The 26464-nt window shown below is 40.9% G+C and overlaps 1 protein-coding gene across 1 annotated transcript in view; it reads left to right on the top strand.

The window, feature by feature from the left end:
• Positions 1–26464, top strand: part of LOC126177120 (cytoplasmic dynein 2 light intermediate chain 1) — a 100469-nt gene that overhangs the window by 35675 nt on the left and 38330 nt on the right. The window contains exon 6 of the mRNA XM_049924390.1: positions 13391–13548. Within this exon, the coding sequence (XP_049780347.1) occupies positions 13391–13548 (158 nt within the window). The remainder of the gene's footprint in view (positions 1–13390; positions 13549–26464) is intronic.

The raw sequence follows: 26464 nt of genomic DNA, 5'->3' as shown, positions 1-26464 counted from the left end.
CAAGAAACAGAAGGCGTCAAAAGGGAAATGATATTGCTGTTTATCACCAGGAGTGTCATGTTACAACTGAAATTTTTGTAAGGGACTTCTACTGTAAATTCATCTTTGATGGGGTTGCTGTGTTTGTTGTAACTAACCACATTTTCATGGGGGTCAGTGCTGGACCAATTAATTGTAGCTAAGTTGGTACATGATCAGAGAGATAGCTGCCCCCATGTCCACTTGAAACATTAAATAAACAATTTATTTGTCCCTGCTAAGTTGGAATTAGTAACTGTCTGGATGAAGTTGATGTCCATTGCTAAGTCATTTTGCCAGTTGTCATGTTGAGAGCTAGCACAATGAACACTTTGCAATGTGGCCCTTTTTTTTGACATTTATTTGAAGGCTCACATATGAGTGCTGATTGTCCTGGCATGCTGCGAAAAACACTCTGGGTGAAGGGGAAGTGGCCATCATCTGTCATCTTGTACTGGCCTGCACTGTGAGCAAGGTTTGGAGGAAACAGTCCATGGCTTGCTATGAATAAATGCTATTTCTTGGGTTTTAGGCGGAGTGTCAGTGAATGACGAAGTTTGTTGACTGTCGAACTCTGCTCGTACTGCCACTACGCTGGCCCAGCTGTCTAGTTGTTGGTCCACTGGCCAGGAAATTTCAAAGGAATGCTCAGTTTGTAAGACCTCCTCCAAAGTAGAATCACCAGATTGAGGGCTTGCTGAGGTATGTCTTTGCCATGGGCTGACCGAATAAAATGGTGACTCTTACTATGGAACTGGCATAGTATTCTTTATACAAAACTGATGTAGACCAACACTTGTGACTTAGCCCTTGCAGTTCTGCTATCCATGTGTGGTATAATTGAGTAGGCTGCTGGCAATGGTAAAACTCTACCCTCACACCGATGATAATGTTTGGTTAACAATTCATGCATCTGTGGAAAAGACAGTTTGGCAGATTCAGTGAGAGGTGTCAGTTTACATAACAACCAGTAAGTCTGTTGCTTAATCCAAGAAAGAAACAGACCTTTAATACTTGCTTTGTCAGTTACCTTAAAAGTGGAGAAGTGCTGGTGCTACCTTTGATTTACAAGTTTCCCATTCCTCAGCTTGCAATGTCCCATCCGGAACTATAGAATAAGGACTACCTAATTGCTGCAATTGACTGAAATTGGCAATTGGACTCATTTAATTTGGGTGGACAATCACATGCAGTAGGTGCTCAGCAACTCTGCTGCTAGTCGCTCTCTAGTTTATAGAGCATGCACACTACCACATGGAAGGAATTTTAAATAAATAAAATAATTACAGTTGTATAAAGGAAATGCAGAGGATAGCAGAACACTGTATATGGTCGGCACTCAGAGGTGACGGCTACGTAACTTTATGGACTAAGATGAGTAACACATAGGCATGAGATTTCCACTGGGAATATTAGCAGTTATACCTCCACAAAATATCACTTTCAGGAATGTAACCTACAAAAATGTGTAGTGAAATGTTATAATAATTAAACCTGTTAAACATGAGGATGGTTAGCTACTGTGGTGGATGTTTTCTGAATGTGTATCTATAAACATTAAATTCAAAAGACTAGTTGTATTTACAGCACTTCTCAGTATTAAAGCAGATGTTGCATTTTCTCTATGACATGCCCCTTTTTAAATATTATGCTCTCAAGTTAAAATATCATTTCATCCTGTACTTTAAGTAAACAGAAAGTTAGTTTTGTCACATAAATTATAACTCAAGAAATTGTATAGACTGAAATCCACCACAGTATTTGCTACTGAGAATAATATAATATCACAATATATTTTGTCACTGTGTTCTGGTGTCTGTACTACTTTTTAAAAAGAATTTAGCAGTTAAATATTTATGACCGGTTGTACAAAGTTGTCTTGATATACATAATTGGCAATGATTTATATTACAAACTAATACACCAGCTTTAATCACTGAAAATGCGAGGTTTGTAATATATGTTTGGCAGGAAAAAGGACACTCCTACTAAGTACGTAAATAAATGCACTGGAAAGAAAACTTTTGATTTAAACAGTAGCCAAACATATATTACTTAACTTTTGTCCTGTTAACACAATAAAAGTAATACTGTAGAAGAAAAGCAAACTAGTGCTTTTCATTTATTACTTAACTCTTATGCAGCAGTTGGACCACGGCTTTTACAGAACAATATGTCTTTCTGCTACAAAGTCCACATCACACTGATTCCACAAATAAAAAACACGTCTTCGTCTTTCGTACTGATGGTAAACTATCATAAAGCCTCTGGCCGGAAGTGCCATAAGATGAAGAATTAGTGATTTACAGTTGTGGCTTGATGTAATGTTGTTAATACTGTGGTATTTCTTAAACATATCTTGATATAGCATAGTGCTTACGGTTACCCGGTATGCACTAGCTTAAAACTGGCAGTTAATTGTAGCCACCTCTTCTTCTGTGGATTATCACTACTTAAATACTCTGTGAAAATACAAGTAGCATTTATAGCTCATCCATTGGAGGCTATTCTTGCTAATAAGTTCAGAATTCCACCACACACTGTTATACATGTCCCTCATTCAAAAATATGCACAAGACTGAGTACAGAGACTTCTACAACCTCTTCACGAAAAATGGTGGTTACTTTCCCACCTAAATGGATACGTAGGGATGCTTCTAATGATTCTGACTTAATACTGAAGCCATTACTACGCGTATTAATATTCACATACCTTTTTTATACTTCAGATAACATTTTCACTCGAATGAATTATATAAAACAATACCCAAACAATTGTTCGAACAGTAGGATTCATACATATGCATATCAGTTTACACTGCACAGTTACTCACTTGGTGGGAGCACTCTTGGTTGCTACATATGCTATGTTGGGTTTTTACTGTTGCCACTAAATGGCATATACTTACTTTAAGGTGCTATCTGCTGCCTCTATCACTTCTATTACCAGACAGATGTTTACTTGTTGCCAACTGTTATAATGAAGCTATTGCACAAAAATTTGTATTACTAAAGTATGATGGTATATAGAGTTGTAAAGATACTTATATCATTACAGACTGCTTCATCAAAAGGTTGGAAAAGGGTGGATGGCTCTCTGTTAGTGGTTCCTGTTTTGTTCCTTGTGGTTGTGGAGTTCTTACAGCACTGGATTCATTGTAGCAAAGTTCAAGTTTATCGTAGCACAATTCAAATTTATCATAGCACAGTTCAAACATAGCGAAACACAGTCCACACATAGAGTGTGACCCACTCGTCATTGCTTGTATAGCATCTCATACAAGGAAATATAATGCACCACAGACAGTTGTTTATTGACACAGAATATGTAATTACAGTAATCACACAACTCGCAAGGCCAAAGAGCTAAGCCAGAGAAAAGTGCAGCAACCAGCAGGGTAACATACGTTCGCAAAGCACAGTACAAAGGCAGTATCTGAGCGGAAAATGATGGCTAGACAATGGGTTTAAATATCGGCCGTTGTTATGCCTTCTTCTTGCTATGGCAACAGTTGCAGTGCCAGAGATGACCTCTGATAAGGCCCCAAGGACAGCACACCCTTGTGTATGGGCACCATGCTGGAGCTGCAACTGCAGCACATGGCAGCCTGATAGCCGCTACTGGCACCAGAAGTTATGATGACACAGAAGCATTACCACAGTATTCAGCTGTAAATATCTTTGACCTTTTAGTGTTACTTACCTGTTTTGATACCTCTTAAGTCTTATACATATTTGTTTCTCCAATCTCCTGTGGATGGTTGTAGGGCAAGTTAAGTAGTTAATAATGATTCACTACAACATTGTCAGATTTACTGTTTAGCTCTTTACATTCACTACTTTAAACATATGATGATCAGCTTTTAGTTAGTAATTTTGACAGTTAATATAACACAGGCCAACTACTCACATTATTTAACAAGTGACAACACACATAACTGACATAGTAACTTTGTCCTTTGAGTGTTCATCCACCTCTGATTAACAGAGAACATTATGTGATAATTATCAAGTGGCAACTACTTCACTTAATGAACAAGCTGAATGACATAATAGTTGTGCTAAATGGCTGCTCGAAATTGACTAATAATGTAGTAACTGTAGTGATTGAATGTTCACTAGCGACTGACTTGGAATTGATATAGAAGTTTGTGTGTTGAGTACCAGGCACTTAGTAACACGTAGCAACAGTATACCTTAACTGCTTAACCACAACTGACTATGGCTTTGTGCATGATGCCTGTGTAACAACACACATAGTACAAGGATGAGGAGGTAATGAGCCAAGAAATTTGTGCACAACTTGACCAAAAGGAGGTATTGGTCAATAGGACACATTCTGAGACACCAAGGAGTCACCAGTTGAGTACTGGAGGGAATTGTAGGGTATAGAAATTGTAGAGGAAGAACAGGAGATGACTACAGTAAACAGATTGAGAAGGATACAGGTTGCAGTAGTTATTTGGAGATAAAGAGGCTTGCAGAGGATAGAGTACCATGGAGAGCTGCATCAAACCAGTCTTTGAACTGAAGCCCACAACAACGACAGTACAAGAATTACAAAATGGTAAAATACACAGTAATTATGAGTGGCATTCCATATTGATTTACACTTTATTTTTGCCTACCATTCATGGTATGCCATTTCACTCATAATTACTGTTGCAATTATGTAGTGGCAGGACAAACACTAGATGTGCAATCCCTGCACAATACAACTCAATTTCGTAACTGCTATCATTACTTGAGCGAACAACACAGAATGTGATCATAAAGCACAGTGCTGGAGGATGTGGTTTCTGTGGAAGGAGGATGTAAACAATGCAAATATTCACAGGTGATTGGTGACAGTGTGTGGGGAGTGTACACCATCACAACAAATGCTCTTGCAGCATGGTGACACTCGTCCCCATAAGAGTCAGAAAACCATGGCTGCCTTCACTAAAATGGGTTCAGATACTGCCACACATACCGTATTCTCCTGACTGAACCACTCTGATTATCTCTTATTCAGGTTATGAAGAAATCTCTTCACGGACATCATCTTAGAATTTGAGGAACTGCAGATGTGACAGACTCTAGAAAAGTGGTGTGAGGAATGCCTACAGAAGATCAAGCAGCAGGCTGACTATTATATGGCTTTTGCCTATAGCCATTTCGTCAACAGGAGAGAATTTCTCAGTTGATTTATTCAGTTGAGTAAAGAAACTCAGTTTTCTGCCACATGCTCTTGTTGCAACAGAAATTCAGTTTTCTGCCACATGCTCTTGTTGCCGTAGCTTCCATAGCCAGTCAGTCATTGTCACTTTGTGCCATATTTTAGTGGGGGCAAGACTGGGAGTGGAGGTCTTGAGCTACCTATTATGACAATGGGTATTTTTGATGACTTTCAAGTTCACCTGGTTTTGTAACTGTCATGAGCTGATTTTGTCCAGAACCAAATAGCTTTTCCATGTAGCTTTGTAGCTGTGATAAATTTTATTCAGCTTGCTTCTTGTTCACAATGAATTGGAAACACCAGTTCCTAATATCTCCACATTCTAGTAACACAGATTGCTTATTTGAATCATTCTTCAAAATTAAATGCAATGATTACAAAAGGTTCCTCAAAGAGATGCTGCTCCATCTCCAGCCCATCTTTCTCTGCAGAACTGACACTAGTTTCCTCACACTAGTCAACTTTTTGTACCACAGAGAAGTCTTGTGTTGTATCCTATATTACACATTTGTTGAAAGTGCCTCTGTCTTGTTAGAAAGTACCAACCTTCTGAAAGAAATGAAAGAGAAGAAATAGATCCCTTAGAATATTGACCATATTCTGCATGACTAATGAGAAATAAGTTACAAATATATACTGTTGTCCATGCAATATGGAGCTGTGATTCTGTACAAAGTGCTTTAGCAGTACTCAAATGTTGTTGTTGTTGTGGTCTTCAGTCCTGAGACTGGTTTGATGCAGCTCTCCATGCTACTCTATCCTGTGCAAGCTTCTTCATCTCCCAGTATCTACTGCAACCTACATCCTTCTGAATCTGCTTAGTGTATTCATCTCTTGGTCTCCCTCTACGATTTTTACCCTCCACACTGCCCTCCAATGCTAAATTTGTGATCCCTTGATGCCTCAAAACATGTCCTACCAACCGATCCCTTCTTCTAGTCAGGTTGTGCCACAAACTTCTCTTCTCCCCAATCCTATTCAATACCTCCTCATTAGTTACGTGATCTACCCACCTTATCTTCAGCATTCTTCTGTAGCACCACATTTCGAAAGCTTCTATTCTCTTCTTGTCCAAACTAGTTATCGTCCATGTTTCACTTCCATACATGGCTACACTCCATACAAATACTTTCAGAAACGACTTCCTGACACTTAAATCTATACTCGATGTTAACAAATTCCTCTTCTTGAGAAACACTTTCCTTGCCATTGCCAGTCTACATTTTATATCCTCTCTACTTCGACCATCATCGGTTATTTTACTCCCTAAATAGTAAAATTCCTTTACTACTTTAAGTGTCTCATTTCCTAATCTAATTCCCTCAGCATCACCCGACTTAATTTGACTACATTCCATTATCCTCGTTTTGCTTTTGTTGATGTTCATCTTATATCCTCCTTTCAAGACACTGTCCATTCCGTTCAACTGCTCTTCCAAGTCCTTTGCTGTCTCTGACAGAATTACAATGTCATCGGCGAACCTCAAAGTTTTTACTTCTTCTCCATGAATTTTAATACCTACTCTGAATTTTTCTTTTGTTTCCTTTACTGCTTGCTCAATATACAGATTGAATAACATCGGGGAGAGGCTACAACCCTGTCTTACTCCTTTCCCAACCACTGCTTCCCTTTCATGCCCCTCGACTCTTATAACTGCCATCTGGTTTCTGTACAAACTGTAAATAGCCTTTCGCTCCCTGTATTTTACCCCTGCCACCTTCAGAATTTGAAAGAGAGTATTCCAGTTAACATTGTCAAAAGCTTTCTCTAAGTCTACAAATGCTAGAAACGTAGGTTTGCCTTTTCTTAATCTTTCTTCTAAGATAAGTCGTAAGGTCAGTATTGCCTCACGTGTTCCAAAATTTCTACGGAATCCAAACTGATCTTCCCCGAGGTCGGCTTCTACCAGTTTTTCCATTCGTCTGTAAAGAATTCGCGTTAGTATTTTGCAGCTGTGACTTATTAAACTGATAGTTCGGTAATTTTCACATCTGTCAACACCTGCTTTCTTTGGGATTGGAATTATTATATTCTTCTTGAAGTCTGAGGGTATTTCACCTGTCTCATACATCGTGCTCACCAGATGGTAGAGTTTTGTCATGACTGGCTCTCCCGAGGCCATCAGTAGTTCAAATGGAATGTTGTCTACTCCCGGGGCCTTGTTTCGACTCAGGTCTTTCAGTGCTCTGTCAAACTCTTCACGCAGTATCTTATCTCCCATTTCGTCTTCATCTACATCCTCTTCCATTTCCATAATATTGTCCTCAAGTACATCACCCTTGTATAAACCCTCTATATACTCCTTCCACCTTTCTGCCTTCCCTTCTTTGCTTAGAACTGGGTTGCCATCTGAGCTCTTGATATTCATACAAGTGGTTCTCTTCTCTCCAAAGGTCTCTTTAATTTTCCTGTAGGCAGTATCTATCTTACCCCTAGTGAGACAAGCCTCTACATCCTTACATTTGTCCTCTAGCCACCCCTGCTTAGCCATTTTGCACTTCCTGTCGATATCATTTTTGAGACGTCTGTATTCCTTTTTGCCTGCTTCATTTACTGCATTTTTGTATTTTCTCCTTTCATCAATTAAATTCAATATTTCTTCTGTTACCCAAGGGTTTCTACTAGCCCTACTAGCCCTCTACTAGCCCTCGTCGTACTCAAATATAAATACTAAATTATTTCCAATGAAACAAGTGATTTTATTGAAGGACTGTTGAATAAAAAACTACCATAAATTAACTATTTCTTCCAAGCAGTTGTGGGAAATCATGGGAATGTGTTTTGCTAAATTTAAATACTTCAAAAACATCAAAAGCACAATAAGTAATTACTTCACAATCATTAAAACTTTTAATTCCACCAATTTCTGAAATACTTCCACACCGAACAAAAGCAACAGTCAGCTATCTGCTACCCTGCAGAAAAGTATCATCTTCATTAATAATGAAATTCAGAACAGCTCCTACAGAAAGGTATGGTCCACGTACAGCAGCAAAAGATCCGATGTCTTTCAAATTCACTTTATTCTTTACTCTGGTCAGTCTTTTCCCTGTTACAAAGTGTCTCTCTTCGAAGATTGTGAAAATGGTGGAGCAGTTTATTCTGCTGTTTTCCCATATCACAGTATTTTATGACACTGAGTATCATATCAAAAGTTTGACCTCAAATCCAGGCTGATCTCCTTCCACAAACAGAAGTGGTAGGAGTTGATGGTATCCTGCTTGAAGGACCATGGACTGATTATGACAAATTTTTGTAACAGATATAAAACACTGCACGAATCACAGCTTGGTATGCTGAAGTCAATACAGAAACAATATGGCTACAACAATGTCTCTATACCAAACAAACATGGTTAAAGTCAGTCACTTGTGTCTGATTGATGCAGAGACTTCTACACTCTGCAAACCACTGTAAAGTGCGTGGCAGAAGGTACTTCCCATTGTATCATTCCATTCACATATAGAGAGCAGGAAGAATGATTTCTTAGTCACCTCTGTGATTCCTGTAATTGAACTAACCTTATCTTTGTGATCCCTGTGGAAGTGATGTGGGGGATTGTACTATTTTCATAGAGTCCTCATTTTTTAAAAGTTGGTTCTAGAAACTTTTATAAATAAGCTTTCACTGAATAGTTTGTGTCTAACTTCACACTTCTCCCAGTTCAGTTCTTTCAGCATCTCCCACAGGTCAGAGAAACCTGTGAGCATTCGTACTGCTCTCCTTTGTATAAATTCAATATCCCATCATAATCCTATTTGTTATGGGTCCCATACATGTGAGCAATATATGAAGATGGATCTCTGTTGCAGACTGTGTTTCCCTTGTATTCTGCTGATGAACAGCAGCCTGCCACTTGCTTTACCTACAAGTGAGGCTGTGTATGTTCCATTTAATGTCCCTACAAATTGTTGCACCCAAGTATTTGTATGAGTTGGGTGACCCTAAATGTGACTCATTGGTATTATAGTCATAGAAGACAACATTTTTTTCATTTTGTGAAGTGAATGGTTTTATATTTCTGAACATTTCAAGCAAGTTGCCCATCTTTGCACCACATTGAAATCCTATCAAGATCTGACTAAATATTTGTGCAGCTTTTGTCAGACACTACTTCATTATAGATAACTACACCATCTGCAAATAGTCTGACACCATTATTACGGTAATGCAGGGTGTTTATAAATGAATATCGGGGTTTTAACACTTTATAATATTTATCACATTAAACTTACAGTTATAAATGATATGTCAGATGAAAGAGCAACTCAAAAAGTTTTACCAAGAACCTTATAAATGTTCAATGTGAGCACCATTTGTCACACGGCACACATCAAGTCTATAGCCGAGCGCTGGACAGGCTGCATGGGGCCCAATGACAGGGCTTGCTTTGCATGGCCTCCACATTCACCGACCTAACACCATGTGATTTTTTCCTTTGGGGCTTCATCAAGGATTGTGTGTATGTGCCTCTGCTACCAGCAGATCTCCCTGAATTAAGAAACCGGATTGAAGCAGCTGTTGCTACAATCACTGAAGACACACTTATCAATGTTTGGGAAGAACTCGGCTATAGACTTGATGTATGCCGTGTGACAAATGGTGCTCACATTGAACATTTATAAGGTTCTTGGTAAAATTGTTTGAGTTGCTATTTCGTATGACATATCATTTATAACTATAAGTTTAAAATAATAAATGTTATAAAGCATTAAAACCCTGATATTCATTTATAAACACCGTGTATTGTTTGGAGGTCATTAATACACAATATGAACAGGTAACTCATTTTTGCCCAATAACTTATTCATGTTATTCCATTGTATCCTGTTATCTATAATTTAAACTCAAGCGGTAATGATTCTTATCCAAATTATTTGATATACACTAATACTTAGTTTTATCTGAACAGTACTATCTGCTACCATCATAATTATTTCTACTATTAAATAAAACGATGCTTATTGCCAGATCTATCCAAATTTATGTCTACTACTATTATAATGGTTTTAGTTTTTGTCTGTCACATTCCACAATGCACTCTATTGCTCCCTGGTTCATAAGCATGTCCTGTCGGTCCCTTAGGTGCTTGGAGGGTATTGTGATTGCAGCTGCTTCTTCCATTATTTGTTACCTCCCTGGTTGTAAGGGAGGGTTCTCCTGTTCCAAAGGAGCACCATTGTTGCCAGTAACGAGTGCAGCCACATGCCAGCCCATGTCAACCTGTTTTTACTAAAAACAGCATAGAATATGAATGGCAAGGCTCTCAGCACACTTCCCTGTGCCACATCTGAGGTTACTTCTATATCAGTCGATGATTCTCCATCCACACTGTGTCCTCTCTACTAAGAAATCCTCAATCCAGTCACAAATTTCACTTGACACCCCATACGATGATACTTTCAATAATAGGTGTAAGTGTGTTACTGTGTCAAATACAATTTTGGACGACAAGAATCTTTGTGTTTACCTGACTGCCGTGATCCATGGCTTTCAGAATGTCATGTGAGAAAAGCAAGGGTTTGGTTTCAAATTATTTATGTTTCCAGAATCCTTGGTGTTTGGCATGGATGAGGTTATTGTGTTTGAGATACCTCATTACCTTTGAGTTCATAATAATCTCTAAGATATTACAACAAACAGATGCCAAGGGTATTGGATGTTAGTTTTGTGGATCACTTCTGCTCCTTTCTTACAGACGGATATGACCTATGCTTTCTTCCATTCAGTGGGCACAGTTTTATGTTTGACCTGTCCTTGGTATATTATGGTTAAAGGAGGGGCTAACCCAGTGTAGAAGTTCAGTTTTGATCATTTCAGCTGTTTCTCATTGCAGCTGACACTTATCTTCACACATCTTTACAGTGGTATGAGTATTAATTGGGACAGTAATCATGGGTTTTGGTTAGCAAAGAAATATTTGAAAACAGAGTCAAGCACTTTTGCTTTTGCTTTGTGAACATCAATTTCTTTGGACTTTGTGAGAGATCTTTTGATAATAATCTGGCACACAGCAGATACTGAAGGCTTCATGCATTGCCCTATTGACAGCCGAATGTGTTTCAATCAGCATCTCTATTTCTATAGCACTTTGCTTTGTTACATGCTATGCAGTAGTCTCTGTTTCTTTTGAAGTTTCTTTACAGTGACTTTATACCACGGAGGGTCACTGCCATCGTGAACTGTCCTACTAGGTACATACTCTGGTGCATGGTCAACTATTCTTTTAAACTTGAGCCATAGTTCCTCTACATGCTTCAGTCCAGAGCTAACTTCAGCACCACTAACAGCCTTTACATATAATGAGAATTTCTTTGGACTTTGTGAGAGATCTTTTGATAATATTCTGGCACACAGCAATCACCGAAGGCTTCATGCATTGCCCTATTGACAGCCAAATGTGTTTCAATCAGAATCTCTCTTTCTATAACACTTTGCTTTGTTACATGTTATGCAATAGTCTCTGTTTCTTTTAAAGTTTCTTTACAGTGACTGTATACCACTGAGGGCCACTGCCATCATGAACTGTCCTACTAGATACGTACTCCGGTGCATGGTCAACTATTCTTTTAAACTTGAGCCATAGTTCCTCTACATGTTTCAGTCCTGAGCTAAAAGTTTCTGATTCCTCATTGAAACATGACACTACTGTCTCCTTATTTAGTTTACTCAACATGTTACTTTTCTACTTGTTTTAATTGCCCTTTGTACTTTGTTAGTCATTGTTATTACAAGTGCCTCGTGGACATTGATACTGGTTTCAGTGGGGACATCCCCAAAGAGAATAGTCCTGTCTGTAGCTACTAGATGTAATATATTTCCATCATGAGTGGGGTTGTGAGCTATCTGTTCTAGGCAGTTTTCAGAGAAGGCATTTAGTAATGCTTCAATGGATGCCTTTATCAAATTCACCATTAACAAAACTGTAATTACCCAAGTTGATGGTTGGATGATTAAAGTCTCCTCCAATGATTACTGTACAACTGGAGAACTTGTGTACTAGCACACTGAGATTTTTGTTGAGATTTTGAGTGAGTGTGGTGGCTGATGGAAGAATCCAATAATAAGTATATGCCAACCGCAGATGCTGAGTCTTGACCAATCAATCACGTGTGTAACATCGATTTATATTGTGGTGGATTTGAGCTTCTTATCTACAGTGAAAATACACCACTTCCATTTATTATTAGCTTATCCTTTTGATATCCAATTAAATTTTACACAGAACTTTCAGTATTGTCAATTTCAGGTTTTAACCAGGTTTCTATTGCTTAATGTTAAATGAATTTCACTGCAGCTAAACAGCACTACAAACTCTGGCACTCTACTGTGAATGCTCTGGCAGTTAACTAGTATTTTAATGCTCTGGCCAGTGTGGGGCGTTTCTTTCCCAATATAAAACACACACACACACACACACACACTCACACAAATGAGTTTCTTTGTGGCAGTGTGTATGTGAATTTAAAGTACTTGGACGAAAGATCGTGTATTTAAAATACCAGTGTAAGAAGAGCAACAATATTATGAAAAGGATATCACACACACACACACACACACACACACACATGCACGCACGCACGCACGCCAATCCAACTCACCCAGAAATGACAACAGTCTCCGGCTGCTGAGGCCACAGTGTGGCTTAGCCTCCTCCTTACCCCTATCATCCAATTATGTTTCCCAGCATACACAGCTGCTCACAATATGGCCTCAGCAGCCAGAGACTGCGGTCATTTGTGTGTGAGTTGTGCTGGCTTGTGTGTGTGTGTGTGTGTGTGTGTGTGTGTGTGTGTGTGTGTGCCTATCTGTCTGTCTGCCTGTCTTCTCTCTCTGATGAAAGTGTTATTGGACAAAAGCTCATTTTCTGACAGTCTTCATGTTGTGCCTACGTGCAACTCAGCATCTCCACTATGTGGTGAGTAGCAACTACCCTTTTCAGAATATTGTTACATCCCATCCTGGGTTTTCCATTGTTGAGTATAAGAAGAGTGGTAGCTTAAAATATAACATAATCTCTTTGCGGTTATGCGGGTCCGAGCATTACTCATTAATCAGCTGCAACTTAGTGGTTGCCTGTAGTCATGTTTGTTTATACTGTTTCCTGGATATTTATGTCCACGAAGATAATTTCCTATATGTTTTCATCACTAGGAGTTTGATCCTGAAAAGAAGAAGATCGTGTGTCGTTCTCTTCGATATGTGGCTCATACTCTTGGAGCAACATTGCTGTTCTACAGTCATCGTGATACAGGCCTTGTAAAGAAAGCAAAAGATGTACTGAACCATCATGCATTCGGTGCCCTGCCAGTGTAAGTAGATTACTCAGTTGTTTATGTGTTACAAACCTGTGAAATTCTTTATAACTTATAAAGAAATTCAAAAGCAGTTACTATGGTATTTTCTAGTAATGTCTGCATGATGGGCTTTTAGGTTAATCAAATGGGCAATCAATTTAAGTTTCAGATGTTTGTTCATGCCACCCAATTCCACTCGACAGTTCTAGAGTTATTCAAAGAAAGTCTACAGTCAGTAGTGTGGGAATATGCTGGTCATGCAGTATTAGTTGGAGCCAATTTTAATCTACTGATCATAGACTGAAATGTCTATAGATTCATTGCAAGGGGTACAGACTGACAGTCTTGCAAAGTACCTTTGAACACGTTTTCCAAATACTGTCTTGAGCAGCTAGTTTAACTGCTTACACACAGTAAAATATTTTAGACCTTGTAGCTGCAAACAGACATGACCTTATCGTTGGTGTCATTATAGGGACAAGAATTAGTGATCATAGTGACTACAGTTACTAAATCAATCAATCAAGAAGGCTAGAAGAGTATTTCTGTTAGAAACGGCAAATAAATAGACATTAGCATCCTACTTAGTGAATTTACATCATTTAGTTCCAGTATGATGAATGTAGAGGAATTATGGGCAAAATTTACGTGGATTGTAATCATGCTCTGGAGACATTTGTGTTGAGTAAGTGGGTTAAGGACAGAAAAGACCCACCATGGTTTAACAACGAAGTTCGGAAAATGCTGACGAAGTAACAGCTGTTGCACATTCAGTTCAAAGGTGAAAGCTCAAATGACAACAGGCAAAGATTAGTAGAGATTCGTGTATCTATAAAAAGACAGTTGCACGAAACATGCAGCAATTACCACCATCACACCTTTGCAAAAGATCTTGCCTAGAACCCAAGAAACTTCTGGTCATATATAAAATTGCTAAGTGGGTCTAAGGCTTCTATCCAGTCACTCATTGACCAGTCTGGTGTAGCAGTAGAAGACAGCAAAAGGAAAGCTGAAGTTTTAAATTTCACATTTAAGCTATCGTTCACACAGGAGAATCATAGAAATTTACTGTTTTTTGACAATTGCACAGACTCCTGTATGGGGGACATAGTAATAGGCACCCCTGGCACAGAGAAATAACGGAATGAATTAAAAACAAATAAGTCACCAGCTCCAGATGGAATCTCAATTCAGTTTTACGAAGAGTACAGCATCAGTCCATTTTTAGCTTGCATTTATCATGAATTTTTCACCAGTTCAAAGTCCCATGTGACTGGAAAGAACCACAGATGGCCCTTGTATATAAGAAGAGTAAAAGAGCGCACCCACAAAATTATAGACCAGTATCAGTAACATTGGTCTGCTGCAGAATTCTTGAACATATTTTCAGTTCCAATACAATAAATATACTTGAGATGAAAAAGCTTCTGTCTATGAATTAGCACAGTTTTAGAAAACATCACCCATGCAAAAGTTAGCTTGTCCTTTTCTCACACGATATCCTGCGAACAATGGATGAAGGGCAACAGACAGAGTCCTTATTCCTAGATTTCCAAAACTCATTTGACGTGGTGCCTTACTGCAGACTGTAAATGAAGGTATAAGAATTCTGAACAGATTGCTAGATATGTGAGTGTCTCAAAGACTTCTTAAGTAACAGAACCCAGTATGTTGTCCTCAATGTCAAGTGTTCATCAAAGACAAGGGTATTGTCACGAGTGCCCCAGGGAAGTGTGATGAGACTGCTGTTATTTTCCATATACATAAATGATCTGGTGGACAGGGTAAGCATTGGTCTGTGGCTGTTTGCTGACGATGCTATGGTATATCGGAAGGTGTCATTGTTGAGGGACTGTAGGACGATACTAGATGACGTAGACAAAATTTCTGGTTGATGTGATGAGTAGCAGCCAGCTCTAAATGTAGAAAAATGTAAGTTAATGCAGATGAGCAGGAAAAAAAGAACTCATAATATTCAAATGAAACATTACTAGGATCCTGCTTGACACAATCACATTGATTAAACTTCTAGGAATAATGTTGCAAAGCAATTTGAAATGCAATGAGTATTTAAGGATTGTAGTAGGGAAACCGAATGGTTGACTTTGGTTTATCAGGAGAATTTTAGGAAAGTGTGGTTCACCTGTAAAGGAGACCACATCTAGGACATAGTATGATTCATTCTTCGTGAGTCTGATTGAGTGTTTGGGAAATGCACCAGGTTGGATTAAAGGAAGACGTGGTTGGTTGGTTGATTTGGGGGGAGGGGACAAAACAGTGAGGTCATCAGTCCGATCGGATTTGGTAAGGATGAGGAAGTAAGTCAGCCATGCCCTTTCAAAGGAACCATCCCAGCATTTGCCTGAAGTGATTTAGGGAAATCATTGAAACCTAAATCAGGATGGCCGGACGTGGGTTTGAACCATCATCCTCTCGAATGCGAGTCCAATGGTCTAACCACTGCGCCACCTCACTCAGTCAGGAAGACATGGAAACAGTTACAAGGTGAGCTGCTAGATTTGTTTCTGTTTGGTGTGAACAACACGCAGGTATTATGGAGACCTATAAGGAACACAAATGGGAATCCATGAAGGGAAAGCAATGTTCTTTTTGGGATCATTATTGAGAAAATTTAGAGAACTGGCATTTGAAGCTGACTGTAGAATGATTCACTGCCACCAATGTACAGTTTGTGTAAGGACCACGAAGGTAAGATACGAGAAATTAGGGCTCTTATGGAGGCATATAGACAGCCATTTTCCCTTGCTCTATTTGAGAGTGGAGGAGGAAAGGAAATGACTAGTAGTGGCACAGGGTACCTCCTGCCATGCACTGTACAGTGGCTTGTGGAATATGTACACTCCTGGAAATTGAAATAAGAACACCGTGAATTCATTGTCCCAGGAAGGGGAAACTTTATTGACACATTCCTGGGGTCAGATACATCAGATGATCACACTGACAGAACCACAGGCACACAGACACAGGCAACAGAGCATGCACAATGTCAGCACTAGTACAGTGTACATCCACCTTTCGCAGCAATGCAGGCTGCTATTCTCCCATGTAGACGATCGTAGAGATGCTGGATGTAGGCCTGTGGAACGGCTTGCCATGCCATTTCCACCTGGCGCCTCAGTTGGACCAGCGTTCGTGCTGGAAGTGCAGACGGCGTGAGACGACACTTCATCCAGTCCCAAACATGCTCAATGGGGGACAGATCCGGAGATCTTGCTGGCCAGGGTAGTTGACTTACACCTTCTAGAGCACGTTGGGTGGCATGGGATACATGCGGACGTGCATTGTCCTGTTGGAACAGCAAGTTCCCTTGCCAGTCTAGGAATGGTAGAACGATGGGTTCGATGACGGTTTGGATGTACCGTGCACTATTCAGTGTCCCCTCGACGATCACCAGTGGTGTACGGCCAGTGTAGGAGATCACTCCCCACACCGTGATGCCGGGTGTTGGCCCTGTGTGCCTCGGTCGTATGCAGTCCTGATTGTGGCGCTCACCTGCACGGCGCCAAACACGCATACGACCATCATTGGCACCAAGGCAGAAGCGACTCTCATCGCTGAAGACGACACGTGTCCATTCGTCCCTCCACCACTGGAGGCGGGCTGCACTATGTTGGGGCGTGAGCGGAAGACGGCCTAACGGTGTGCGGGACCTTAGCCCAGCTTCATGGAGACGGTTGCGAATGGTCCTCGCCGATACCCCAGGAGCAACAGTGTCCCTAATTTGCTGGGAAGTGGCGGTGCGGTCCCCTACGGTACTGCGTAGGATCCTACGGTCTTGGCGTGCATCCGTGCGTTGCTGCGGTCCGGTCCCAGGTCGACGGGCACGTGCACCTTCCGCCGACCACTGGCGACAACATCGATGTACTGTGGAGACCTCACGCCCCACGTGTTGAGCAATTCGGCGGTACGTCCACCCGGCCTCCCGCATGCCCACTATACGCCCTCGCTCAAAGTCCGTCAACTGCACATACGGTTCACATCCACACTGTCGCGGCATGATACCAGTGTTAAAGACTGCGATGGAGCTCCGTATGCCACGGCAAACTGGCTGACACTGACGGCGGCGGTGCACAAATGCTGTGCAGCTAGCGCCATTCGACGGCTAACACCGCGGTTCCTGGTGTGTCCGCTGTGCCGTGCATGTGATCATTGCTTGTACAGCCCTCTCACAGTGTCCGGAGCAAGTATGGTGGGTCTGACACACCGGTGTCAGTGTGTTCTTTTTTCCATTTCCAGGAGTGTATGTAGATGTAGATGTAGGGCTAAATATGCTAGATTGTGGGTTGGTCCTTTAATAGATACAACTATTTATTCAAAACTGATACAAAATAGATACATATTTCAGAGTTTTACTGTCCTTCTAAGTATTCAGTAGCATTGCGTGTAACCTATTGCCAGTCATATGGAAGTTGTAGGACAGCTTTAGTGGTGTCATTTGTGTTAATAGTTTGTATGGACACAGCCTGTTAACTGAGGAATTTGTGTAACAGTTCTGAAGTGAATGCCATGAAGTGCTTCCATCATCTTACGAATCTGTTTGAAGTCACCACATCTTAAGTCCAGCAGGTACATTGGATGATACAGCACTTCCCAGCCCTGATGACTAACAGATCAGTCTCTTCTTGCACTGTATGCATGTGACCATTGTCCTACAAGATGATGGGTGAGTTCTGTGGAAAGAGTTGCCACTTTTTATTCAAAGTTTGTTGCAGGTCGTGGTCCAAAAATGAACTGCACCTTGATGATCTACCATTGAGGAACAGTATGCATTATGATAACACATCACAGTCATGCACAAGAATCACCATAACTTTCACATTGTTTGGATTTTGACAAGTTTTTAATTGTTGTGGTTATTTGTAATGATTCCATTTGTCTGATTGGTGTTTCAGATATGGCTCATAAGATGTGGCCCATGTTTCATCCAACATAATGATACAGTGTAAGAAAGCCTCTCCTTCTCATTCATAGCATTCCAAATGGGTACAAGCAGTATTGTATCACAGCCATTTCTTTATTTCCATCAAATCATGCTGAACCAGTTGTGATTAAATTTGTTTCTTGCCCAAGCATTCCTTCAGAATGTGAAGGTTTACTCTGCCATGGTTTTTGTTTCTAAAAATAAAAGTCAGTTTCAACTAAACTGTGATATTCACAGCACAAAAATAATTTTCTTATACACTTAGCCTCTTTGCTCAGGATTCAGAATGCAGTTGCATTGAGCTACTAATAGCAGATAAACAGGTGCTGTATAGTAAAATTGAGGAGGCACTTTTTTTGTCAGAGTAGCAGTTTTCTTACCAGTGTACTCAATTATATTCAGCTGGAATAAGTGTGATTATCATTAAACAGCATAGTGATAGTTTATTATTAATACAGTATACAGACTATGTTTCTATACTCTCTTTGTCCTGTCTTAATGATGTTAATGTATACTTTCACTCATTACACATCCATGATGGTTCTTCTACCTGATGGGATCTACAAAACAGAATGGATGAATGAATGGATGAATGAATGAATTAATGAAACCACAGTTGTATGAACTAATCCTTCCTCTTGGGCCAGCCCAGTCATCCAATTTGTTCAGTAACTTGGTAAGAGCGGACACTTCTTCACTGACACTGCGACAACCTGGTCAGTGAATGTTTGCCACAGTTTTTGTGTCCAGTATTGAAAACTCATACCCAGTTTGTTGTCACTATACTGTAAGGCAATGCAGATTTCCTGCAAGCTTTTTGAAGAACTTTTTAACACTGCTTTGCAGTACATTTTCTGACAATTCAGTTTCTATGAAGCTCTATTGTATTAGATTGTTTGCTACACAAGGCTCCTTTGATCCCATAAATGCGTATGTGCATGATGTGGAAAGTGTGGGTCTATTTGTGCTGGGGTAAGGTAGAGCTGTGCAACTAATGTACAGTATAAGTGATATTATTGCATTACATCTCTACAACTGTGAGGCCACAACAGTGATGCCACTATTAATTTCCACCCCCATAACAGAGCAAGTTTGAAAGTAGTCCTCAAACTCATTATAATAAGAACCATAAAATGTATAATTAAAACAGAAAGAAGAGTACAGTGTTAATTAATGCTGAAGTCATATAACCAGCTGATAAGATTTTTGTATTTAGGTTAGTTGATGGCAACAGGTGGATGGACAGCAAGAGAAAGAAATAAAAGAAAAAAAAGTCCTGGGCCACCTTTGATAAATTAAGTAGAGCTATGAAAACTAAACTTCTAATAGGTCTGAAACATAACGTTTACATCCATTTCTGTACTCTGCAAGCCACTGTAATAGCAAAGGTTGCATAGTGTACCAGTACTATTATATCATCTCTGTATTACCATTCATACAAAGGTGGTATATGGTAAAAAGAGTGCCATGGGCTTTAGCATGAACCCAAATCTCTCCAACTTCAGTGTTGTGGCCATTAAGCAAGTTATATGTTGGAGAAAGTAATATGTTTCATAGCCCATTTTGTAATCTGATCTGTTCGAATTTTGTTAGCACTCTCCAAAATGCACAGAATTTTTCATGTAATGTTTCCCCTTGCACTTCATTGAATGCTTATGTGACACACACAGATTGAAAAAATCATGATGATTCGTGCAACTTTTCTGTGGATCTTTTCTTTCTCTTCTGTTAATCAGTTTGGTAAAGGCCCCGGACCAAGAAACAATGCTCAAGAACAGGTCATACAAGCATTTTGTAAGCAACATCTTTTGTTTGTGAATTACATTTCCTTAGAATTATTCCAATAAATCTGGTTGTTGCATCTACCTTCTCCATGGTTAAATTCATGTGGTCATTCCACTTTAATTCTTTCTGGGTGTTAACACCTAGATATTTGAATATTGTGACAGTTTCCAAAGATTGGTCACTAATTGCATAGTCAAATAATGTAAGATATTTTGCCTGTTTACATGCATTATTATTATTATTATTATTATTAATATTTGGGCTCTACTGGACCACACTATGAACAAAAAAGACCAGTAACATTATTAACATTTGCAGTCATTTCTCCTCAGTTTCTAACTTCAATAATGCATTATTGTATAAATAAGGAAGAACCCGTCTTTTGCAACTGAATTTATCTGTGTGTAATAAACACTGAGATGCCTTAACATGAATAGGTGGAACGCGTTTGGTGCAAAAGATGGAATTTTTCTTATCTACACTCCTGGAAATTGAAAAAAGAACACATTGACACCGGTGTGTGAGACCAACCATACTTGCTCCGGACACTGCGAGAGGGCTGTACAAGCAATGATCACATGCACGGCACAGCGGACACACCAGGAACCGCGGTGTTGGCCGTCGAATGGCGCTAGCTGCGCAGCATTTGTGCACCGCCGCCGTCAGTGTCAGCCAGTTTGCCGTGGCATACGGAGCTCCATCGCAGTCTTTAACACTGGTAGCATGCCGCGACAGCGTGGACGTGAACCATATGTGCAGTTGACGGACTTTGAGCGAGGGCGTATAGTGGGCATGCGGGAGGCCGGGTGGACGTACCGCCGAATTGCTCAACACGTGGGTCGTGAGGTCTCCACAGTACATCGATGTTGTCACCAGTGGTCGTCGGAAGGTGCACGTGCCCGTCGACCTGGGACCGAACCGCAGCGACGCACGGATGCACGCCAAGACCGTAGGATCCTACGCAGTGCCGTAGGGGACCGCACCGCCACTTCCCAGCAAATTAGGGACACTGTTGCTCCTGGGGTATCGGCGAGGACCATTCGCAACCGTCTCCATGAAGCTGGGCTAAGGTCCCGCACACCGTTAGGCCGTCTTCCGCTCACGCCCCAACATCGTGCAGCCCGCCTCCAGTGGTGTCGCGACAGGCGTGAATGGAGGGACGAATGGAGACGTGTCGTCTTCAGCGATGAGAGTCGCTTCTGCCTTGGTGCCAATGATGGTCGTATGCGTGTTTGGCGCCGTGCAGGTGAGCGCCACAATCAGGACTGCATACGACCGAGGCACACAGGGCCAACACCCGGCATCATGGTGTGGGGAGCGATCTCCTACACTGGCCGTACACCACTGGTGATCGTCGAGGGGACACTGAATAGTGCACGGTACATCCAAACCATCATCGAACCCATCGTTCTACCATTCCTAGACCGGCAAGGGAACTTGCTGTGCCAACAGGACAATGCACGTCCGCATGTATCCCGTGCCACCCAACGTGCTCTAGAAGGTGTAAGTCAACTACCCTGGCCAGCAAGATCTCCGGATCTGTCCCCCATTGAGCATGTTTGGGACTGGATGAAGCGTCGTCTCACGCCGTCTGCACGTCCAGCACGAACGCTGGTCCAACTGAGGCGCCAGGTGGAAATGGCATGGCAAGCCGTTCCACAGGACTACATCCAGCATCTCTACGATCGTCTCCATGGGAGAATAGCAGCCTGCATTGCTGCGAAAGGTGGATATACACTGTACTAGTGCCGACATTGTGCATGCTCTGTTGCCTGTGTCTATGTGCCTGTGGTTCTGTTAGTGTGATCATGTGATGTATCTGACCCCAGGAATGTGTCAATAAAGTTTCCCCTTCCTGGGACAATGAATTCACGGTGTTCTTATTTCAATTTCCAGGAGTGTATATTATCAAGTAGAAGAAGGTGTAATTAAATGAATGACGAACACTAACTTCACTTAACGAAGGTTTATTTAGCGCATGCACATACAGGAGTGCAGAGTGAACTGCCTCCGGCCATAACACATACGGTATATGTACAGTTACAGAACATTCCAGTCAATGATTCTTGACATTTGTGGATACTTCTAGAATGTACTTGAACCGAATATAGAAATTAAAATTTTACAGTTCAGATGAGTTTTGAACTCACAACCCTCCATGCAACAGTCTAGTATCATAACCACTGCACCACAGTGACTGTGCTACTCAGGTTCTACTGTGACATTGCTCCCTCCTTAAGAGAATAGCATCTTGGTGTTATGTCCTCCTTGTTCGCGAATGAGTCATTTATTCTGCATACTCCGACTCCTGATGACTGATGTTCGCCCTGGCGGTGATCTTCTTAGAACTTCCTTTGCTGATATGCTCTTCGCCACCTTTCCACTTTTTGCCTGTCGCTGGAGCTTCGAATTTACCCTGGGTTGCAGGTTCCTTATAGGGCTTCATTCGAAGGATGTGGACCATATCTCTGATCTTTCATTGTCTTGTGTCGGGGTCGAAATCTTCAATTTCATAAGCAACATCAAACAACTGTTTTACAACCTTATAGGGTCCAAAGTAGCACCTGAGGAGCTTCTCACAGAGACCAACCTTCTGAACAGGAGTGAAGATCCAGACAAGATCACCAGGCTGGTAGACAACAGGATAGTGGCTCGCGTCATACCTTCGTCAATCGTTTTCTTGAGCCTGCAGTGTGCACAGTCAAGCTAACTGTTAAGCTTCCTTAGCTCCAGTTAACACCTGGCCAATGTAGTCATCATCCGTGTCATCAGGATGTAACGGAAACACAGTGTACATTGCCGTAGTTGCCTCACACCCATGCACCAGGAAAAATGGCGTAAATCCAGTGGTGTCTTGTTTGGTGGTGTTGAAGGCAAACGTCACGAAAGGTAGCACCTCATCCCAGTTGCTCTGCTCAACACTGATGAACATCGATAGCATGTCGGCCAAGGTCTTATTAAGGCATTCAGTAAGCCCGCTAGTTTGCGGATGGTAGGCAATCGTCATGTGATGAGTTATGTTGCACCGACGGTTTATCTCTGTCACAAGATTCAATTGAAAAACTTTCCCTCAATCCGTAATCAACGACCTTGGGGCACCCTGTTTTAATAAAATGTCTTCCCTGATGAATTTGGCTACCTCGAATGGTTCAGCTGTTTTCACAGCTTTAGTAATGGTATAGTGTGTCAGATAATCACTGCAAACAATGATCCATCTATTGCCACTAGCAGACATTGGAAATCATCCGAGGAGGTCAATCCCATCATGCTGGAAGGGCGTTTCGGCTGGCGGAATTGGTATGAGTCAGCCAGGTAGTTTCTAGGAACTGCCTTTCTCCTCTGGCACTCTCGACAGTGCGAAATGTAGTGACGGACACTCCTAAATAAACCTGGCCAGAAAAATCTCTTGAAGATTCTATCATATGTCTTAATAAATCCTAAATGTCTGGTCTCAGGTGTGTCATGGAATTTCTGTAGAACATCTAAGTGCATGTGTTTAGGAATCACTGGTAGCCACCTCTTTCCAAATGGATCAAAGTTTTTCTTGCAAAGTAATCCATTAACTACCCTAAATTGTCCTTTCACCTTCTCTGCCCATTTTAAGGTAAGCATAATTTGAGATATCTTGGCCTCCTCCTTCTGCTCATCAGAGAGATCCTGGAGTGCAGGGAGACAGTCACTATCTTTATCAAAGTCTTGATGGTCTTGCACAGAGTTTCTTGAGAGACAGTGGGCATCTTGGTGTTTTCTTCCACTTTTGTACACTGTGGTAATATCATACTCTTGAAGAAGTTGTGCCCACCTGTCAAGTCGCCCTGTTGGATCCTTAAGACCTGTCAACCAACAATGAGAATGATGGTCTGTAACAACTGCAAATGGCCTTCCATAGAGATACTGTTGAAATTTGCACATTATCTTTCTGTAGTTGAGTTGTTTCTCTCAGATTTTTTAAGTGTCCTAGTAGCATAGGCTATAACGTTCTCTTTTCCATCCAAAATTTTCACCAGGACAGCACTGATCCCATACCCACTGGCATCTGTGTGTAGTTCTGTAGGTGCTCTCTCATCATACAGACCAAGTACAGGGTCAGTCATCAGAGCTTTTCACAGCACATCGAAAGACTCTTGTTGAGCGCCACCCCAGATAATTTTAGCATCGGCTTTTAACAACTCTTTGAGTGGCCTGGCTTTGATACAAAAGTCTTTGATAAAATGACAGTAATAATAACATAATCTGATGAAGCTTCTCACATCTCTAATGCTATTAGGGATAGGAAATTCCGTTATAGATCTCACCTTTTCTAGGTCTGGCCACAAGCCTTCAGTCTGCCTTGTTGGACACACTTAAGTATAGCCCTCAGTCTTTACAAGTGTTCATCAACTGTCTCTGAGAACACTATAATGTCATCTAAATAACAAAGACACATCGTCCACTTCAGGTGACTTAGAAGATTATCCATCGTCTGTTCAAAAGTTGCTGGAGCATTACACAAACCAAATGGCATTACCTTAAGGGGAGGTTTACTGTCTTTGGCCTAAAAAAAGCATGTTCTTTGAGAATTTTTTTCTTGGGATGTGTTATAGATATCAATGTCAAATTTGGTCAAAATGTTTATTGATATTTCCTCTACAAAGTGGAATTTGTTTGACCAGAAATGTTGAAGGGCAAAGACGGAAATGCCTTCAGAACGCAACAAAATTTCGATGTAGACCTCCACGTGCGGTATGTCACAGGTCATCTGGATCATCTGAAATCAAAATTGAGTTGACGTTTGCAAAGTATATAAGATTCTTTAGGAGTTGTACCTCGCTTAAGTTATTTGGACCATAGGAAACAAAATGGCAGCCATTTGAAAAAAAATAGGGTTTTTTCATCGATTTTTCGACTTTGTTGGCCAAGTAAAAATATTTGTAGTTGATGGAGCGGAATAAAAGTGGTACAAGTCCTAGACAATTTAGTTAGATTCATCAGAAACAAAGAATCATGCCAATCAGTTCAGTAGATTTGAAGTTACCATACCGTGCGATAAAAAAAAGTCATTTCGAGAAAAACGCATTTGATGTTTTGACTACATATAAATGCAATATTATGCAACTGACGTTCAATTTGCTATTCCGGATCCATAAACTAGCCCTTCCTCTTCCTCATAGAGGGTGTTCTGCTTGCTTTGGGCCATCCTGCACTGCTCAAGAGCCGCTCGTACGGCCAATGACAAGCAGCGAATGCTTGGCGAACTGTGTCAAATATAGTCCCAGGGTGACGTCCATCGTTGTCATTATCTTCAGATTTGCTGAATACCCTTCGTTGAAGCTGCTCACTGCCAGGAAAGTCGCAATCTCCACAGTCTTCGCACCAGAATGCAAATGCGGGGTGGGGCTAAGTTCCAAACACACGCGTTTAAACTTTCATTTGAATTTTGTGTGTTTCCTCCCAAGCACTGGTACAATAACTTGTCCTCTGAAAGAGCCTCGTAGATCGGATGGATCACTTTTTGAACTTCGTTGGAGAGTGGTTGGTTGTGTTGGTGTTCATACAGATGTCTGGTAGCCTCTGCAATGTGCCACTTGCACCAACTAGTTTCCCCAGCTGGACAATATTAGTGTTGTGGATGGTCATCTGTCGAACACTTTGTAACCTCCCCCTCACTTATCGACCTTAATGACAGTGAAAAATTAAACCGTGTGTACCTAATGGAAATTTGGGAAAAGCAATCGTCACCGAAGTTAATCTGTCGGTAAAGAGGGAGGAAAGGGTTACATCTAAATGAAAGGAAAAATGCCAATGAAACTGGTGGAAATTAATTTTGAAAAGGGGTAAAGTTAATAAAGAAAGTAAATGTGCGGCCGTTACGTTAACAATTAACTAGCGGCAATTAGATATTTGAGATTTGGGGGAAATTACGGTCGCCAGTCCTAAGGACAATTACTATAGTACTGAAAAAGAAAGGTTATTACACATATAAATAGCACTAGAAGTGTGGCAACTGAAGGTTGACACGTGTAGTATGAAAACTGAAAGTTTGTCAGAAGTAATAAATTTCACTACACTCTGACTTAATTTAGCAAAAGAATTAACGAAACCGGAAAATTGAAAGTTAATTTAGTGACTGAAATTAATAGTGAGCTTTGTTTCTGAAGCACATCGAAATTCAGTAAAATACGGGTACTCTTGGGCTACCTCAACAATCACTTCAAAAGCTACTTG

Source organism: Schistocerca cancellata, chromosome 3 (genome assembly GCF_023864275.1).
Source record: "Schistocerca cancellata isolate TAMUIC-IGC-003103 chromosome 3, iqSchCanc2.1, whole genome shotgun sequence".
Taxonomy (NCBI): Eukaryota; Metazoa; Arthropoda; class Insecta; order Orthoptera; family Acrididae; genus Schistocerca; species Schistocerca cancellata.
This window is presented reverse-complemented; position numbering and strand designations above follow the sequence as displayed.